A 20854-nucleotide genomic window follows, 5' to 3' on the forward strand; every position below is an offset into this window, starting at 1 on the left:
TTGGAGACAAAAAAACAAGGATAAAACTAGGAAAAGGGAGGGGACACTGATGTGGGAGGACTGGGGAAAGGATGGGCAGGCAAGTAATAACACAGACAACAGCAAAATGCTCCTTTGAACAAATTAACTTAAATTTGGAGAGTGTCACCATGGGAAAATTGCTCTTCAAATTATCTTCGTGATGAATTCAATGTCTTACTAGTCAGTGATTTTCAGGTGGCAGCATACAAAACAATCACCTGGAAGCTTGTTAAAAATACATGATCTGTTTTGTAAATCTGAGCTGGGGTCAAAGAAACTGCATTTTCAACATGGTACCTGGGTAACTTTGATGAACTGTACTTTGAGAAAACCTGGGCTAGAAATTCTTATCCCTGGATGAGAAATTTTCTCTTGAAATTGTTTCCCATACCACTTCAACCTACATAAAGATCTCATACTCTATTTTTTTTTAATGTGTTCATGTTCAAATTCTACGTCAAATATCAGCATGGGAAACATTCTTAGTGTCTGGAGTAATCTATGGACCAGCAAACAAAATAAATTGAGTGACAGTTCAAAAATCTCATCTACCCATTCACTTGTTTGGAAGTCAAAGATGAGGAAGGAAATATTAACATATCAAAGAAAGCGAAAGTTGCTCAGTCTCTGTGAGACCGTTTGTGACCCCATGAACTATACAGTCCATGGAATTTTCCAGGTCAGAATACTGGAGTGGGTTAGCTGTTCCCTTCTCCAGGGAATCTTCCCAACCTAGGGATCGAACCCATGTCTCCCACATTGCAGGCAGATTCTTTACCTGCTGAGCCTACCTTCTAATATAATAGAAGATGTCTATTATCACTATATCTCATATACTGTATATATAAATTTTGCTTTACACATTTCGATGAAACAGGTTTGGAATTTTTATTAAAATCATTAAGTCATCAACCTCATATGACAAAATTCCTAAGACAAACAGGATTTGCATGTGTATTTAAGAATGAGATTCTAAATTATTTGGGGTCTAATACAAACCAACCTATAGGCCAGTCACAGGTATTCTGGACTAGTTCCATGTCTTGAGATAACTGTTAAAGACATCTACAAGTCAAGGTGTGACACCTAGATCAGCAACATCAGCATTGCCCATTGTCCAGGAGCTAGTTAGAAATGCAGACACTCAGCATCCCCACCACCCCTTGCCACTTACTGAAACAAAACCTGCATTTTAACATGGTCCCCAAATGACCCATCTGCGTGTAGAAGCTTGAGAAAACTTTCTTTCAGCTATTTCAGAGTGCTTATCCTTTCCTAGTTTACCCAGCTTTGGACTAACTTTCAGCATCGCTCTCTGCTCCTCACGCATATCTACTTCCCCATTATTGTTTCAGTCATTTTCGGTTCCTTATTCTTATCTCCAAAGAGAAAACACACAGATTCCAACTAGGTAACTCACAGACTTCATTCACAAGTTTCTATGAGCCACAGAAAACCCTGCATCTTAATGATTCGTGTTTCTGAACAATATGCTCACAGACCTGAGCCCACCCAGATAGTTTCTTTAAAGCAGCAAGTACAGGAGTGGGTGTGGGTCATTTCCTACAGCTAGTCCAGGGGTGTTCACCACTGACTCTCCTACATTCTTGTTTCAAAGTCCTGCTTTGGTCTCTCTCGGTTTGTATTGGGTTGGCCAAAAACACTTGGGTTTTTCCACATCTTATAGAAAAACCCAAATGAAGTTTTGGCTAACCCAATATTTAAGTAAAAAGCAGTCAGCCCATTAAATAATAATAACAATAAGCCCCATGTAAAAAGAACAATGCTATTACATAAAGCAATATCACAGGCTCCCACATTTTCTGTTGCAGAAAGCTATTGCTTCTGCTAAATCATGGTGATTACCCTGGAACCACCTGGGAATGTGCTAATTTATGCCCAAAGCAATATTAGTTATTATTATTTTACTTTCATTATCTAAGTAGTCACAGTGCAAACCAGGTAGGTTGCTATAATTCTGTCTTCTCCCGGTATGAGACTGAGAAAAAGGATCTAACAGTAATGTAAAAAAGCTGCCAATAGTTTTAGTAAACAATACTGCAAGAGTCAGGCATCATTTCTTATCTTCCAATTACTCCAGTTCCTATCATCAAGTTAGTAGAGAAAGTCATGTGCTGGGTGCCAGAGAGAAATCGTTCAGGTAAGCTGAGGCTACTCCTTCTGTTTCTCCATCTGCTAAGCTGTTAACACGAAGACATATTGACAAGGGCTCAAGGAAAACATGGAATATTTCACCAGTAAGATTATGCTGCCCTAGAGACAGATGTTAGAAAGCTGTAATATTTAAAAATAAAGAGATAAAATACATGCTTAAGAGGAAGGAATAAAATAGTTTTAGAGTTGGGAGAGAAAATTAAAAAGAAAAACAGTAAAGATGGAAAGATGGATGAGAGGTTTGTAATGTCAAATCCTCATGTAGGAAAAAACTTTTATGTCTGCCTCAGGCGATCATTTCCTATTAGGCAGGCATTCTTAGAGTGCATTCTTAGAGTAGATTTGTAAGAAGAGCTTAGGAGGGCTGATTATGACTACAGAGAACAGATTTCTCTCTTGTCATCGGATGGTTAATGTCAAGGCTTTAACTTTAAACCATACACACTAGTTTTCATAAAAATTTAAACATGAGAAAAATCACACGCTATGGTAATTCACATTCAGTGAATAGAAAAACATTAAGTAATGATAACAATTTTATCTGGTGACCTCTGCTGCACTTTGTCAAAAGTGGTTAAAATGTTTTGCCTTTACTTATTTTTACTGGGGAAAACAGTAAACAGGATTATAATAGTGGGTTATATAAATATTTATAAAAGACATATAGTTGTCACCTGTCAACACATTTTACAACTCAATTCTCCCTTTTTTTGCTATAGTTTTCACACTTTTGTAAATAAAATGCAAAAAGGAGCAAGAGGAAAGTGAAAGGAATTTTGGCTTTGAATTCAAATAACTTGAGTTCAGGTCCTAGATATTTACTTCGCCTCTTTGAGCTTCAGGTTCCCCATCTATAAAATAGGGATAACAATACTTAACCTCCCCTAATTGCTGAGAGGATTAAATATACTGGTAATAAAGGCCCTAGCACTGTACCTAAACATTATAGGTTCTCAATAAACAGCAAGTTATGTCATTAACCGAAAAAAAAAAAAAGACACAAACAAGCAGATTAGATATTCCAATTTAATTACTGGTTGTCCTTTTCTTAAAATCTCCAAGTTCTGATTGCATAATAGAAGCCCTTACCACTTCCTCCCACTGGGAAGGAGGAGAATACTTCTTCAAGAAAGGAGAGGACATGAGAGCGGACAGGTTCCTGGAGAAAGGAAGAGGAAACAGAATACTTCTACCAGAAGAGGTGAAAAAGGAAGAGGAAGGGGGCATGAGGTCTGACTTGATGGTCCTGACTACCCCCTCAAGAATGAAAGCCCAGAGAAACAATGGCAAAAACTAAAAGCCTGGGAGCTTTGGGAGTTTTCCGCATTTCCTGTTCTGTATCTTACAAAGGGACAACCTTACAAGTCAACCACACCCAACAAAGGACTACTACAAACACAATAAAATGGCAGGAATGATGTGAGCAGGCCAGGAAAGGTTCGGTGATGGCAGGCCTCAAACTTCCTTGGCACTTGCACAGCAGGCTCTTGTGTCCACGTATTCCGTCATGATCCTGGTGGGGTATGTGGAAGGTTGAGAGTGAGAAGCCATTGGGGTTGGCCTGAGATGACCCCCGAGCAGATGCTACAGAGTTCACGGGATAAGCCAGGACTCAGAGAGCAGATATGGTTGAGACACGAGGACCTGCAATGCTGTTGAGAAGTGAAAAGAGAGCAAGTGAGTAAAGGAGGGCAATAGACTCTGAGAGAATAAAATCTGGGTTTAACCAATAACAGATTCTGGCAGCAGATCAACAAGGCACTAATAGCCAGGTTAGACTCGCTATATCTCCATGGGAGCCAGTGAGAATTCAGATGACAGCACAAAGAGCCACACGTAAATCTGAGGCTCTCTCCCCTCTCTGTGGTGAAGACACATGAACTTTTCTTGACATCTAAGTTAGGAGAAGGGGATGACAGACGTTGAGATGGTTGGATGGAATCACTGACTCAATGGACCTGAGTTTTGGGTAAACTCCGGGAGTTGGTGATGGACGGGGAGGCCTGGCATGCTGCAGTCCATGGGGTGGCAAAGAGTCAGACACAACTGACCGACTGAACCAAATCAAAAAGCCATTTCTTCCAGGAGAAAGAGGCGTGGGGAGAACAATGAAAGGCTGAGATCTACCCCAAAGATCTTGTTTTAAACCTAAAGAAACTATGACACTTTTGCTTGCCGTCTTCAAATTCTACAACATCCTACTCTACTCAAAAAGAAATTTATCAAAAAAAAAAAATACAAAGAGAGAGAGAAAAAGGAAATTTATCTCAATTCAAATGAAATGAAAAGGCTTTTTAGCTCTTGATAAGCTAGATGTAATGCGTCCAATTCTAGAAGTCATATTTTCTTTCTGTGAGACCTGGATATGAAACCAAACTACCCATTATGTCTCTTTATTCATAACTTAAAAGCATTCTAATTACAATAGGTAATAGGAAGTAGTGCCTTAAGTATATTTTCTCTCCTTTCCATTTTTAAATTCTACATTGGTAATTTGGAAGAGTCCTTCCCTCCTTTCAATAACTATATACTGAGAACTTACAATGAAGGAATAATGTGTCAGGAAATGAAGATAAATGAGACATGGTGGTTGTTGTTCAGTTGCTAAGTAATTTCTGGCTCTTTGCAGTCCCATGGACTGCAGCATGCCAGGCTTCCCTGTCCTTCACTATGTCCTGGTATTTGCTCAAACTCAAGTCCATTGAGTCAGTGATGCCATCCAACCATCTCATCCCCTTCTCCTTCTGCCTTCAATCTTTCCAATCATGAGGGTCTTTCCCGAAGAGCTGGTTCTTTGTAACAGGTAGCCAAAGTATTGGAGCTTCAGCATCAGTTCTTCCAATGAATATTCAGGGTTGATTCCCTTTAGGATTGACTGGCTTGATCTCCATGCAGTCCAAGGGACTCTAAAGAGCCTTTTCCAGCACCACAGTTTGAAAGCATCAATTCTATGGCACTCAGCCTTCTTTACAGTCTAATTCTCACATCCGTACATGACTACTGGAAAAACCAGAGCTTTGACTATTTGTCAGCAAAGTGATACTTCTACTTTTTAATACGCTGCCTAGGTTTGTCATAGCTTTTTTTCCAAGAAGCAAGCGTCTTTTAATTTCTTGGCTGCAGTCACTGTCTGCAGTAATTCTGGAGTCCAAGAAACTGGGACATGGGCCCTATACTTAATAAGGTAGAAAGGTTTGTGTGATATGTGAATGGAATATATAAGTTAAAGAAAAGCTAGTGGAGTATTGCTTCCCATTACTGAGTAGCTGCAAATAAAACAACCACACAACCTTAAAATTGTAAAGATGCATTGTTTTCCCATCTATCAGATGCACACAGAAGTAGTAAGATAAAGGCTATTAGGCACAGGCCAGTTAAAAACCATTTTTGCACAAAATCACAATTTTAGAAAAGCCAAAATCGTAATTATAGAGAAGTCAGTTCCCAGAATAACAACAGTGAATCAAGCAGGATAGGCAGAGGCATATAATACAAAATGTTATTTTTAAAAAAAAGTGTATTTGCTGTCGTGGAAGATGTGGGAGAATAGGCCAGAAAGTCTATCATCATTATCTTTTTTAATTTGTTTCAAACACTGCTAAAAGAGGCATGCAAAAGAAGTTATATAAAAAACAATTCTATAAGTTCTTTTAGCTTTCTTGGTAAATATTGCTTGATACAATTAAGACATTAAGATAAAATATGAATATTATTAGTCCTTATTAGCTTATTAAGTTCAAACTCTTACACTACTAGGATTCCTTAAAGACAGGCAATGGCAGCCTGAGAAATATGTTAATTGTTGACATGACTTTTCGAGAACAAAACAGAATTTTATGCCTTGGACCTTAAAAAAAAAATCCTATGGTAGTCTGAGGATTTCAGTCTTAAAAACAGCACCGCAGAATATTTCAGGAAGACTCTCTGAACCACAGCCATTCACAGAATAACTGTTATTATCATCTCTTCCTTACCTTTTCCACCATAGAGCTCCGTAGCATGAAAAGAGTATAACATTTAGGAAAAGCCTCTGCTTTTATCAGTTACCTCTAACAAAGTTGGTATTTCAGTCATCCTAAATATATACATGGCACACTGACTGAAAAGTGACATTGTTAGAGATTATAAATAATTCAACAAATGATATCTATCTGATTAGTATTTCAAAACAATATTTTATCTCTTCCCACCCCCCTCCCCTCTTTATCTTCATACAGTGCAGCAGCATTTGAAATCTATGGTTTCTGGCATATCTGGGGTAAGGTTATACTAGGAATTTACCAGACCTGTCAGTCTCTAACTTTCTTCCATATTTCATGATATCATTCCAGTTATAATTAGTTGTCTGGTAAAATTAAGAACAGTCTATTTCAGTGAATGCTCATGTGAACATTTAACAACTTTCTGTTAGGATGACAGCTTAGCGACAGAAAGGATAGACCAGAAAGGGAGAGTCACTCAAGTAACCTTGGTTAACTCAATATTGCCAGCTCAATGGAAAATTCTAAGATTCTGCAATTTTTTCCTTTTTGTTATTAATCATCCACATATTTCTTGTCAGGAGCATCACTTTGACGGCATTCCTGCCTTAACTAGCGTGTTTTGAACTGACCTGTCTTCATTGCTATGGCTCCTTAGAAACTCTGCTGTTGACGAGCATTGATTCAGCTGAATGCTTTGACATTCAGCTTGTCAGTGAGAGCTATTTTAATCATTAAGATGCATCTCCCTTCCAAGGCTGCAAACTGTTGCTGCTCATACACAACATTCTATCACTTGATTACTGTGGAGAAGAAAAATAGGCTGGATGGTTACTATCACTGCAGTTTAAAAGCAAAAATTTACAGAATAAATAACTGTGTGTGAAGCATTGTGCTAAGCTATTTTCAGGCATTGTCCACTTAATCTTCACCCTGGTGGAGTCCCATCATCTGAGTTTGCATCCCTGTTTTCCACTTACTGTCTGAATGACAGGCACTTCTCATCTGTAAAATGGAGCAATGCATTTTGCACTTATGTGTGTGTGTGCTAAGTCACTTCAGTCATGTCTGACTCTGTGTGACTCTATGGATTTAGGCCACCAGGCCTCGCTGTCTGTGGGATGGATTCTCCAGGCAAGAATGCTGGAGTGGTTTGCCATTTCCTCCTCCAGGGGATCTGCCCAACCCAGGGATCGAACCTGCGTCTCTTATGTCTCCTGCATTTGCAGGCAGGTTCTTTACAACTAGCACTACCTGGGTACCTCCTTTAGAGGGATTTTAGGAGGATTAAGTGAGACAATTCACAAGGAGTCCCTATAACACTACCTCTGACACAGTGTTCTCACAGTGTTATCAGTGACTTTTATTACCATTCTGTAGAGGAAGACATCCAGTCTCCTTCACCAGCTGCCCTATTCACCATCACTTCTAAATCTTCTAACTTTGTCTCCATTGCCCAGACCCAAAGGAAGATAAGGAAAAATGAAAAGTTATTTCTTTCAGGACTTTCTTCTGTAGGTATTTTAACTCCAGTTCCACAGAGGGAATGCCACAACTGTGGCTGGATAATACTTTCGTTGTATTAACCTTTTAATTTTTGTCTCTATTCTTCCTTTTCTCACAGAAGTCTTTTCCCAACCAGGCAGCTAAGTGTATGTCCTAATAAACCCCTGCGGAATGGGACAAAGGTGAGGGATGGTAACTGCAGCTTTAGACAATTCAGGGGATTTCCATGTAGAGGGGTCAATTCTTCCAGGCTTTAACCAGAGGATAAAGGCAGCAAGGTGGCAGGGTCCCAGTTTCCCATGCCAAGGTTTGTGCAAAAGACATGTGTGTCATGTGACTAAGCAGACAGCTCAGATAGCCTGGCAGAAGTTTCTGTGGAGAGGGAGGGGGCAGCAGAGAGACCCCAGGCTCCTGGCCAGGCATGGAAGCAGAACTTCTCAAAGTCCAGAGCACCACTGGGGTGGTTCCCACTGTTGCAGAAACTATGCTGTGTGGTTACCAGAACTCAATCCTTTTCCTCCCAGGCATACAACTACACTACACTATCTAATCTCCCCTGCAGGTAGTTAGGAAAATGAGACTGACTTTTAACACCTAGATAAACCTCTATGTGTATTATTTCCCCTTATCTTCAAGTTGAATGTATATGAACAAGTGGAGGATATATGATTCTAGAAAATGGCACTGTATTAGGGGCTTTTAGCCTGGGATCCATTAACTGAATTTGGGAGAACCATGAACTTGGATTTGGAACAACAACAACAAAAAATTCTGGATTTTCACTAGCTTCCAACTGAAATTTAGCATTTCCTTCAATTATGAATATAGGCACTAAGGCACAGTAGTGTGTTACAATACTTGCAACTTTATCACCAATACAAATCACAGGTTTTCATATTACATTACAGCTGTTGGAGGTATCTCCAAATAGCATTTACACTCAATTTTCTTTTAAATACATAAATAACATAAGACCCTGATATTGGGGAAGATGGAAGGCAAAAGGAGAAGGGGATGGCAGAGGATGAGATTGTTAGATTGCATTACTGGCTCAATGGACATGAATTTGAGCAAACTCTGGGAGATAGTGAAGGACAGGGAAGCCTGGCATGCTGCAGTCCATGGAGTGGTAAGGAGTCAGACACAACTTAGTGTCTGAACAACAAAATAAGGTTTATTTTAAAATAATTTGATTAACAGTGTTAATAAAAATTGGTTTCCTTTGTAATTGCACAGATTTTCAAGCCTTTAAAAGGCAGTTTTCTGAGGTGTCCTTAGGCTTCACCAGATTCCTAAACAGGGCCAAGGAGCAGATAAGAGTCCTGAATGCCTTCATGGAGAAGGGCCTTTCTTTTCCTCTCCCCTCCACATCCCTACCACATCGCTGACTCATACTGGACCGTGATGTGAGAAAATGTGTGTTATTGTTTTCAGTTATTGAGATTGGGAGATTAATTTTTAGAACAACTAGCCTATGCAAATTAATACCCTTGCTACCAAAATGGCCCAAACATGGCAGAGAACACCTGAGACCTGAACAGGCCTCTGACTGGAAAGGACCCAGAAGGGGCTCGTAAGGACCAAAGATTAGATGGACCCAATGAAGATGTCGCAGCAGGTTCCAACATGGAAGGATACTGATGCTAAGTACAGGGAACACCTCTTTCATCTTAGAAATAAAGTCCAATTACAGTAATATAAAGAAACATTTCAGTTATTGCTGAATTTGGACAGATATTTATAACTGCCACACAATAATTTTCTTACAATTATTTATTTTCTCTTCCCCTGCTAAAGTGACGGTTTTGTTTTTTCACATCAGATATTAAGCAATCTCCAATTATCTTTGCTCACTTTCCTGAAGTAAGCAAAGATAATTACTTAACACAGATCCTTACTTACTCAGGTAGAGTATAACAACTGAAGAGAAGCTGATAACCACAAAGATAAGATGCTATATAATGTAAACATCAGCCTGTCCTAATCACTGGTATATACCAAACTCCAAGTCTCATGCCAGGCATATATAAATTTTTATGAATGAGTAAATGAATCAAAAGGCATTTAACTATATGCAGTGTGTCACTCATAACTGGACTTTGTTATGTGAAAGTTGCTGCTTTTTTCATATGTAAGGGTAAGGTGACTAGAAGTTAAAGCTTCTAAATTGACCCTTCAAATCGTTAAGGTGTTACAACGTTCTTTAAGGGAAATTAAATAGTCTTTTAAAACTTCTTTTCAGTGACTGGTTAATGGGTAGTATGAAGAACAATAATCGTTTTTGTTCTTTGACTTTTCATGTTGATTTTCACACATTATAGGGTGAAAAACAGCATAATGAACCTCCCAAGTACCCGTTACCCAACTTCAACAATTATTACATGTTGTCATTCTTATTTTTTCTATTTCCGCCTCCCTGACCTCTTTTTTTTTTTTTTTTTGTCATTTTGCTGGAGTATTTTCAAGTAAATCCAAGGCCTCATATTATTTCAACTCTAATTACTTCAATATACATCCTTACAAAAGACCCTGATGCTGGGAATGATTGAAGGCAGGAGGAGAAGGGGACGACAGAGAATGAGGTGGTTGGATGCCATCACCGACTCGATGGATGTGAGTTTGAGCAAGCTCCAGGAGTTGGTGATGGACAGGGAAGCCTGGCGTGCTGCAGTCCATGAGGGAGCAAAGAGTCAGACACGACTGAGCAACAGATCTGAACTGGTATCTCTAACAGATTAGGGCTTTTAAAAACAATACTACAATATCATTTAGCTCACTTAACAAAATTATTAACAATTCCTTAATAGGATACAATCTGTGTTCAAGTTCTGCCTAGTTGTGTCAAAATGTCTTATATTTAGTTTGTTTAAACCAAACAACCTCCATAACAGTTGTATATGGTTAGTATATCTCTACAACTTGTTTTAATAGATAAATTCCTCCTCTCTTTTTTAAAAATGACATTCATTTGTTGAAGAAATCAGATCATTTGTTCTGTAGAAATTTTCTCATTCTGGATTTGGCTGATTGTAATTTAACATGTCCCTATGTTTTTGTTTTCTTAATAAAAATGTTAGATCCAGGGTCTTCTTTGGATTCAAGATACATTTTATACAGACACACAGTATTTTCTTTGGGCAAGAATATTTCATAGCTGTCACGGTACACCTCTTATTGCATTAGGAGGCACATAATATTTGTCTCCCTTATAGTGATGCTGGGTTGAGAAGATCCTCTGAAGGAGGGCATGGCAACCCACTTCAGTATTCTCGCCTGGAGAATCCACATGGACAGAGGAACCTGGTGGATAGTCCATGGAGTTGCAAAGAGTTGAACACCACTGAGCAACTAAGCAGAGCACAGCACAGCACATAGTGATGCTACACTTGACCAGTGACTTCAAGTGTTGCTAGCTTGATCCATCATTGCAAACTGTCCCAACTTTCACCTAATGGCATCAGTCACTGATGACAACTGCCTGATCTATTGTTTCAAGAGTTTCAAAATGGCAACTTTACAATTCTAGCATTCTTTCTGCTTTTATTAGCTGTCATTCTATAAAGACATTTCTTTCATAAACTACGTGCATATTCTAAAATACAATTCATATCGAAAAGGCAGGATAAATGTTGTTTCTTTTACTGAATTTAATCTACTTTCAGCATGGAATCTATTAACTTCCTATAATGAGCAATGAGCTTCCCTCAACCCACTCTACACTCCTCCCTGAGGCCAACAGGGTGTTTTCACAGTGAAATCCGTTAGGGCTAGAATGGGATGGGATCTGGCGACCCAAGTATGGTGCAGGAATTCAGGGGAGATAGGAACTGGGTCAAGGAAGTGAGAACACTTACCTTAAGCAGGCTCTAGGAGGTGGAATCAGAGTCTTCTGAACTGTCCTGGGCATCGGGGCTTTCCGTGGATTCGCTGGGTTCCTTGCTGTCACTCCCGCTACCATCAGTGGCTGGGTTCTTCTCTTGACAGGCCACTTCTGAACCAGGAAGTGTGCTGCCCTGGGTCTCCTGGTTCTCCCTGGAGCCCAGCACCACATACCCGCCCTTCTTCAGCTGCAACTGCCTCCTCAGCTCATCTGCCATCTGTGACAGATCCCGCTTCATAGCATAAGCATCTTCTCCATCTGCATAGTATCTGGGTTCCACCTCACTAATCTGAAAGTTAAGAGTGTTAGAATAGAGGTGCAAGGCTGCCCGGTTACTCTTCCTGACGTGCAAGGACACGTACTTGGCGCTAAAGTTCTCAATCATGGCCCGGGAGGCCTGGTCCATCAGCTTCTGAGCTAGGCCCAGGCGACGGTGGGAACGCTTCACAGCCAGTGAGGTTATGTGTCCGTGAGGGACATCATCTGGGTCTTCCTCCATTTTGGCCAGGACGTAGCCCACAATCTTCCCGTCCTCGTCCTCAGCGATGTAAGAGAGCTGGGGCCAAGAAAGGCCATGGTAGAAATAGTATTTCATCTGGTAGTTCTCGGGAAGGCAAAGGAGGTTGCAATGTTGCATGTTCATCAGGTCATCTGGCCGAGCATTGCGGATGTTCATGATGGCGGCAAGCAGCGAGCAGGATTTGACGGAGGAGACTGTGAGAAAGGCTACTGCCGCCAAGCCCTGTTTGCCTCGGTGGAGTTTCAGTCCACAGGGCGGAAGCTGCCGAGCTGGAGAGTGCGGAGACTGGGTGGCGGGAAGGCGGGATGACCAGCAGACGGAAGGGGCGGTGCTAAGGTGTGGCTTCCGGAAGTGCGCACTTAGTCCCAGCCAATGAGGTTTTTGACTTCACTGTGCCTGTGCGCACGCATGACTTAGGGGGTGGAGCAGTGGAGTTCCTTGTGACCTCAATGATTTTAATACAATGTTTAATGTTTGATCTGTTGCTGACATTATTCTCTTATTTGTTCCAGCTGTAACTTTTTAATTTGGATACATCTGTATAAATGTTCACAAACTGGATAAGCCCATGTAACCAGAATTTAGAGCAAGAACTAGAACATTTTGCAATTGCAAGCACCCCGGGACACCTTGACACCCACCCCTTTCCAGTGTTCCCTATCCCATGTCCCAAGTGTGACTATGACCTAGATTACTAACAGTCTTTATATACATGAGCTCACAGTGCAAACACTCTTTTTGTATCCCCCCCCCCCCCCCCCCGCCTCCCCCAGCCCCACCCACACGAGCTTCCCTTGTGGCTCAACTGGTAATCCGTCTGCAATGCGGGAGACCTCCATTCGATCCCTGGGTTGGGAAGCTCCCCTGGAGAAGGGAAAGGCTACCTGCCTCAGTGTTCTGGCCTAGAGAATTCCATGGACTGTATAGCCCATGGACTCTCAAAGAGTCGGACACGACTGAGGGACTTTCACTCACTTCTTTCCCCACCCAATACTTGTTTCAGCTACCTAGTTGTGTATAGTTGGGAGTTCCTTATACTATTTACTGTTTTATCTTCCATTGCTCCAAATACCACAGTTCATTCACCCGTTGGACTGTGCTGGCCATTTGTATTATTTTTAATTTGAGAATGGTATGAATAGTGTAACAAAATGTTTTGGATCGTGTTTTTTGTTGAAACGTGCACATTTACCTAGGATTATAATTACTGGATCAAACAGACTGTGATGTTCAACTTTTATATAAATACTGCCAAGCCTTTCAATATGGTTACTGTACATTTTCATCAACGTTTGGTATTTCCCCATCTTTTTCCTTTTAGCTATGGCATAGTGAGGTGCGGGGTCTGGAGTGGAATGCAGGGGTGGTTGGGTGGGGGTGGTGGGAGGGTGCTAGTATTATATTGTGCTTTTAATTTTACATCCTACTAATGAAGTTAACCACCTTATTTACATGCTTATTAGTCATAATTTTTTTTTGTGAAGTGGTTGTTCAAGTCTTTTTTTTTTCATTTTCTATTAGGTTGTGTGTATTTTTCACAATATTAAAGAGTTTTTAAAAAATATATATTCTTTTTTTTTTCATTGCCAGAGAAGTTTAATTATAGCTGATTTACAATGTTGTATTAATCAGGCTTCCCTGGTGGATCTGAAAAAAAAAATATATATATATATATATTCTGAGTATAAATCTTTTGTCAGCGATATTTATACTGAATAGCGTCCTCCCCTATTGGTTGATTTTTCATTCTCTTGTTATTTCTGACATCAAGTAGGAACTTTCAGTTCAGTTCAGTCGCTCAGTCGGGTCTGACTCTTTGCGACCCCATGAATTGCAGCTCGCCAGGCCTCCTTGTCCATCACCAACTCCCAGAGTTCACTCAGACTCATGTCCATCGAGTCGGTGATGCCATCCAGCCATCTCATCCCCTGTCATCCCTTCTCCTCCTGCCCTCAATCCCTCCCAGCACCAGAGTCTTGTCCAATGAGTCAACTCTTCACATGAGGTGGCCAAAGTACTGGAGTTTTAGCTTTAGCATCATTCCTTCCAAAGAAATCCCTGGGTTGATCTCCTTCAGAAGGGACTGGTTGGATCTCCTTGCAGTCCAAGGGACTCTCAAGAGTCTTCTCCAACACCACAGTTCAAAAGCATCAATTCTTCAGCACTCAGCTTTCTTCACAGTCCAACTCTCACATTAATACATGACCGCTGGAAAAACCATAGCCTTGACTAGATGGACCTTTGTTGGCAAAGTAATGTCTCTGCTTTTGAATATGCTAGCTAGGTTGATAATAACTTTCCTTCTAAGGAGTAAGCATCTTTTAATTTTATGGCTGCAATCACCATCTGCAGTGATTTTGGAGCCCCCAAAAATAAAGTCTGACACTGTTTCCACTGTTTCCCCATTTATTTCCCATGAAGTGATGGGACCAGATGCCATGATCTTCATTTTCCAAATGTTGAGCTTTAAGCCAACTTTTTCACTCTCCTCTTTCACTTTCATCAAGAGGCTTTTGAGTTCCTCTTCACTTTCTGCCATAAAAGTGGTGTCATCTTCCTATCTGAGGTTATTGATATTTCTCCCAGCAATCTTGATTCCAGCTTGTGCTCCTTCCAGCCCAGCGTTTTTCATGATGTACTCTGCATATAAGTTAACTAAGCAGGGTGACAATATACAGCCTTGACAGAGTCCTTTTCCTATTTGGAACCAGTCTGTTGTTCCATGTCCAGTTCTAACTGTTGCTTCCTGACCTGCATACAGGTTTCTCAAGAGGCAGGTCAGGCGGTCTGGTATTGCCATCTCTTTCAGAATTTTCCACAGTTTATTGTGATCCACACAGTCAAAGGCTTTGGCATAGTCAATAAAGCAGAAATATATAGATTTTTTTTGAACTGTCTTGCTTTTTCCATGATCTAGTGGATGTTGGCAATTTGATCTCTGGTTCTTCTGCCTTTTCTAAAACCAGCTTGAACATCTGCAAGTTCACGGTTCACGTATTGTTGAAGCCTGGCTTGGAGAATTTTGAGCATTACTTTACTAGCATGTGAGATGAGAGCAATTGTGCAGTAGTTTGAGCATTCTTTGGCATTGCCTTTCTTTGGGATTGGAATGAAAACTGACCTTTTCCAGTCCTGTGGCCACTGCTGAGTTTTCCAAATTTGCTGGCATATTGAGTGCAGCACTTTCACAGTATCATCTTTCAGGATTTGAAATAGCTCAACTGGAATTCCATCACCTCCATTAGCTTTGTTCGTAGTGATGCTTTCTAAGGCCCATTTGACTTCACATTCCAGGATCTGGCTCTAGGTGAGTGATCACACCGTCGTGATTATCTGGGTCATGAAGATCTTTTTTGTACAGTTCTTCTGTGTATTCTTGCAGCCTCTTCTTAATATCTTCTGCTTCTGTTCAGTCCATACCATTTCTGTACTTTATCAAGCCCATCTTTGCATGAAATATTCCCTTGGTATCTCTAATTTTCTTGAAGACATCTCTAGGCTGTCCCATTCTGTTGTTTTTGCCTCTATTTCTTTGCATTGATCTCTGAGGAAGGCTTTCTTATCTCTTCTTGCTATTCTTTGGAACTCTGCATTCAGATGCTTATATCTTTCCTATTCTCCTTTGCTTTTCGCTTCTCTTCTTTTCACAGCTGTTTGTAAGGCCTCCCCAGACAGCCATTTTGCTTTTTTGCATTTCTTTTCCATGGAGATGGTCTTGATCCCTGTCTCCTGTACAATGTCATGAACCTCATTCCATAGTTCATCAGGCACTCTATCTATCAGATCTAGGCCCTTAAATCTATTTCTCACTTCCACTGTATAATCATAAGGGATTTGATTTAGGTCATACCTGAATGGTCTACTGGTTTTCCCTACTTTCTTCAATTTACATCTGAGTTTGGCAATAAGAAGTTCATGATCTGAGCCAAGTCAGCTCCCAGTCTTTTTTTTTTTTGCTGACTGTATAGAGCTTCTCCATCTTTGTCTGCAAAGAATATAATCAATCTGATTTCGGTTTTGGACATCTGGTGATGTCCATGTGTAGAGTCTTCTCTTGTGTTGTTGGAAGAGGCTGTTTGCTATGACCAGTGTTATCTCTTGGCAAAACTCTATTAGCCTTTGCCCTGCTGAACTCCATACTCCAAGGCCAAATATGCCTGTTACTCCAGGTGTTTCTTGACTTCCTACTTTTGCATTCCAGTCCCCTGTAATGAAAAGGACATATTTTTGGGGTTTTAGTTCTAAAGGGTCTTGTAGGTCTTCATAGAACCATTCACCTTCAGCTTCTTCAGCATTACTGGTTGGGGCATAGGCTTGGATTACTGTAATAATGAATGGTTTGCCTTGGAAATGAACAGAGATCATTCTGTCGTTTTTGAGATTGCATCCAAGTACTGCATTTTGGACTCTTTTGTTGACCATGATGGCTACTCCATTTCTTCTAAGGGATTCCTGCCCACAGTAGTAGATATAATGGTCATCTGAGTTAAATTCACCCATCCCAGTCCATTTTAGTTTGCTGATTCCTAGAATGTCTACGTTCACTCTTGCCATCTCTTGTTTGACCACTTCCAATTTGCCTTGATTCATGGACCTGACATTCCAGGTTCCTATGCAATATCGCTCTTTGCAGCATCAGATCTTGCTTCTATCACCAGTCACATCCACAGCTGGGTATTGTTTTTATTTTGGCTCCATCCCTTCATTCTTTCTGGAGTTATTTCTCCACTGATCTCCAGTAGCATATTGGGCACCTACTGACCTGGGGAGTTCCTCTTTCAGTATCCTATCATTTTGCCTTTTCATACTATTCATGGGGTTCTCAAGGCAAGAATACTGAAGTGGTTTGCCATTCCCTTTTCCAGTGGACCACATTCTGTCAGACCTCTCCACCATGACCCTCCTGTTTTGGGTGGCCCCACACGGCATGGCTCAGTTTCATTGTTTAGACAAGGCTGTGTGTGATCAGATTGGCTAGTTTTCTGTGATTATGGTTTCAGTGTGTCTGCCTCTGATGCCCTCTCGCAACACCTACTGTCTTACTTGGGTTTCTCTACCTTAGTCGTGGTATAGCTCTTCACGTCTGCTCCAGCAAAGTGTAGCTGTTGCTCCTTACCTTGGATGAGGGGTAGGTATCTCCTCACAGCAGCCCCTCCTGACCTTGAACATGGAATAGCTCCTCTCGGCCCTCTGTGCCCTCACAGCCACTGCTCCTTGGAAGTGGGGTGCTCCTCTCTGCCGCCGCCCCTGACCTCGGGCGTGGGGAAGCTCCTCTTGGCCTCCGCCCCAGACCTCGGATGTGGGGCATCTCATCTAGGACTGTTGTGATTAGATAGTCTCCTTTCTTATAGGTCATGTTTATACTCTAACTTATCTAGAAAATGGTGCAACATTCTTTCCAATAAGGATTCATACTCATTTACTAGTTAAAGTAATCTAGAGCCATGTGGTTTGTGTAACATAGCTTGAATAGCTACTATTTTTTGTTGTAATTTAATAATTAATTGTGTTTTATTGATAAATTTTTAAGATTTATTATAATATTCTATGTCCTTGATGGTTTAAGTGACTCTATCCATTGAAACATTACTTCCTGGTATTATTTCTGTTCAGAAATTTCTTTTATTTTATACTTCACTCTGTGAACAGGGATATGTGTTTTCAGATGGCATAATCTCTAAAAGCATAATGCAGAGAGTCATATAGTTCTACAATAGGTTCTTCCTAAAAAACATGGACTACCAGAATTTGAGTTCCTTGCATTCTTCTGTAGGAACATTGTATCTTTACTGGTCTTGCTAAAGTATAGGCTTGAAAAATGAGGCAGGTATGACAAAATAAACCAACTAAGAAGAACTCAGAACTCACATATCAATTATGTATCTATCACTTGTATTGTCATTACTTTTGTTTAGGGCTTCCTTGCTGGCTCAGTGATAAAGAATCTGCCTGCCTATGCAGATGAGTCTTTGATCCCTGGGTCAGAAGATCCCCTGTAGAAGGAAATGGCAACTGACTCCAGCATTCTTGCTTGAGAAATCCCATGGACAGCGGAGTGTGTTGGGTTGCAGTCCATGGGGTCGCAAAGAGTCGGACATGACTTAGCAATTGAGCGCACGTGTACATACTTTTCTTTACCTTTTTCATTCCATAAGCCCTGAAATCGAGAAGAAACTTTGGACGTGTACAACTGTGAGAAGAAGAGGCACCCAATAAGTCAGTAAATTTTGTTTAATCTTGAATCTGAGAGGTAACAACACAAAGTTTTCAGAGGCAACTAGTTGGATCCAGAAAGCGAAAGCGGCAGTTGCTTTGGCTGTTCAGTTCAGTTGCTCAGTCATGTCCGACTCTTTGCGACACCACGAATTGCAGCTCGCCAGGCCTCCCTGTCCATCACCATCTCCCGGAGTTCACCCAAACTCATGTCCATCGAGTCGGTGATGCCATCCAGCCATCTCATCCTCTATCATCCCCTTCTCCTCCTGCCCTCAATCCCTCCCAGCATCAGAGTCTTGTCCAATGAGTCAACTCTTCACATGAGGTGGCCAAAGTACTGGAGTTTCAGCTTTAGCATCATTCCTTCCAAAGAAATCCCTGGGTTGATCTCCTTCAGAAGGGACTGGTTGGATCTCCTTGCAGTCCAAGGGACTCTCAAGAGTCTTCTCCAACACCACAGTTCAAAAGCATCAATTCTTTGGCGCTCAGCCTTCTTCACAGTCCAACTCTCACATCCATACATGACCACCAGAAAAACCATAGCCTTGACTAGTTGGACCTTTGTTGGCAAAGTAATGTCTCTGCTTTTGAATATGCTATCTAGGTTGGTCATAACTTTCCTTCCAAGGAGTAAGCGTCTTTTAATTTCATGGCTACAATCACCATCTGCAGTGATCTTGGAGCCCCCCAAAATAAAGTCTGACACTGTTTCCACTGTTTCCCCATCTATTTCCCATGAAGTGATGGGACCGGATGCCATGATCTTTGTTTTCTGAATGTTGAACTTTAAGCCAACTTTTTCGCTCTCCTCTTTCACTTTCGTCACAAGGCTTTTTAGTTCCTCTTCACTTTCTGCCATAAGGGCGGTCTCATCTGCATATCTGAGGTTATTGATATTTCTCCCAGCAATCTTGATTCCAGCTTGTGCTTCTTCCAGCCCAGTGTTTCTAATGATGTACTGTGCATATAAGTTCAATATGCAGAGTGACAATATACAGCCTTGACGTACTCCTTTTTCTATTTGGAACCAGTCTGTTGTTCCATGTCCAGTTCTAACTGTTGCTTCCTGACCTGCATACAGGTTTCTCAAGAGGCAGGTCAGGTGGTCTGGTATTGCCATCTCTTTCAGAATTTTCCACAGTTTATTGTGATCCATACAGTCAAAGGATTTGGCATAGTCAATAAAGCAGAAATAGATGTTTTTCTGGAACTCTCTTGCTTTTTCCATGATCCAGTGGATGTTGACAATTTGATCTCTGGTTCCTCTGCCATTTCTAAAACCAACTTGAACAGCTGGAAGTTCACAGTTCACACGGTGCTGAAGCCTGGCATGGAGAATTTTTAGCATTACTTTACTAGTGTGTGAGCTTTGGTTGTAGTGTGAGCCAAAGCATTTCCTTGTGCAAGTCATTTAGAGAACAAAACCCTTTATGGCAGCGATATGATAATGTACAGTAGTAGTAGTAGTAATGCTCAGTTGTGTTTGGCTCTTTAGGACGCCATGGACTGTAGCCTGCCAGGTTTTTTTGTCCATGGGATTTCCCAGGCAAGATTATGAGAATGAGTTGCCATTTCTGCCTCTTCCAGAGGATCTTCCACACCCAGGGATCAAAACTGCATCTCCTGCATTTCTTGCATTGGCAGGCAGATTCTTTACCACTAGCGCCAGTTGGGAAGCCATGATAATGTATAACAGACCATAAATGAACAAATAAATGTTTTTATACTTACTGAAGTGATGAACTCTTGTTTCCTTCATTGTCCATAACCGTAAATAAGACCAAAAATGATAAATTCAGTCATGTGGGTAAGCAAGAATAGACAATATGGAAGAATTTCTGCTTTCCCATATTGCTGCATATGCTAAACCCACTTTTTTCTGGCCATTGAGAGGGCATATCTACCTAAAGTATGAGGTCAATAATTTGGGGGATAAAAAGCTTTTACAGTTAATAATGGGTTTGAACAGTGGGCAGGGGCTGTAAGACAGTCATGAAACTCCACTTGTATTGAAGTGGTAACAAACAGGTTGAGTTTAATATGAACGCAGCCTTCTCTATTTGCAGAGAAGAGTAAAATTGCATATTATAAAGACACCTTAGAATGTTTTTAGGAACGCTGTGACTGTGTGGGGAATAGCTAAGTCAAAGAGATCTGGGCAGAACTGACTCATACTAATGAGTGGGCCATTCTTTGTCTTTATGAAGCTTTGTTCATACTTAAAATAGTTTCTTTTTCCTCACAAAACAAAAAATATATAGACTTACATTACCAAGAAGACAGTTCTAGGTTTCTCTACAAGATTTGTTTAAATCAGAAAAAAGACTACTTGGCTTCTTGTGACAAAGATCATGGCTCTGGGATGTTCATTTAAACAGGATGCAATAGAAGCTTTGGGCTTCCAAGGTGGCACAGTGGTAAAGAATCCACCTGCCAATGCAGGAGATGCAAGAGATGTGGGTTTGATCCCTGGGTTGGGAAGATACCCTGGAGGAGGAAATGGCAACTCACTCCAGTATTCTTCCCTGAGAAATCCTATGGACAGAGGAGCCTGGC

General features: G+C 40.9%; 1 protein-coding gene across 1 annotated transcript; it reads right to left on the reverse strand.

The window, feature by feature from the left end:
* On the reverse strand, nucleotides 3211-12250 carry NAA11 (N(alpha)-acetyltransferase 11, NatA catalytic subunit). Its single transcript, XM_005681811.2, has 2 exons — nucleotides 11537-12250; nucleotides 3211-3848 (listed from the first exon to the last, which is right to left on the reverse strand). The coding sequence occupies exon 1, from the start codon at nucleotides 12236-12238 to the stop codon at nucleotides 11549-11551; it is 690 nt and encodes a 229-aa protein (XP_005681868.1). The 5' UTR covers nucleotides 12239-12250; the 3' UTR covers nucleotides 3211-3848; nucleotides 11537-11548.

The sequence above is a fragment of the Capra hircus genome, chromosome 6 (genome assembly GCF_001704415.2).
Source record: "Capra hircus breed San Clemente chromosome 6, ASM170441v1, whole genome shotgun sequence".
Lineage (NCBI taxonomy): Eukaryota > Metazoa > Chordata > Mammalia > Artiodactyla > Bovidae > Capra > Capra hircus.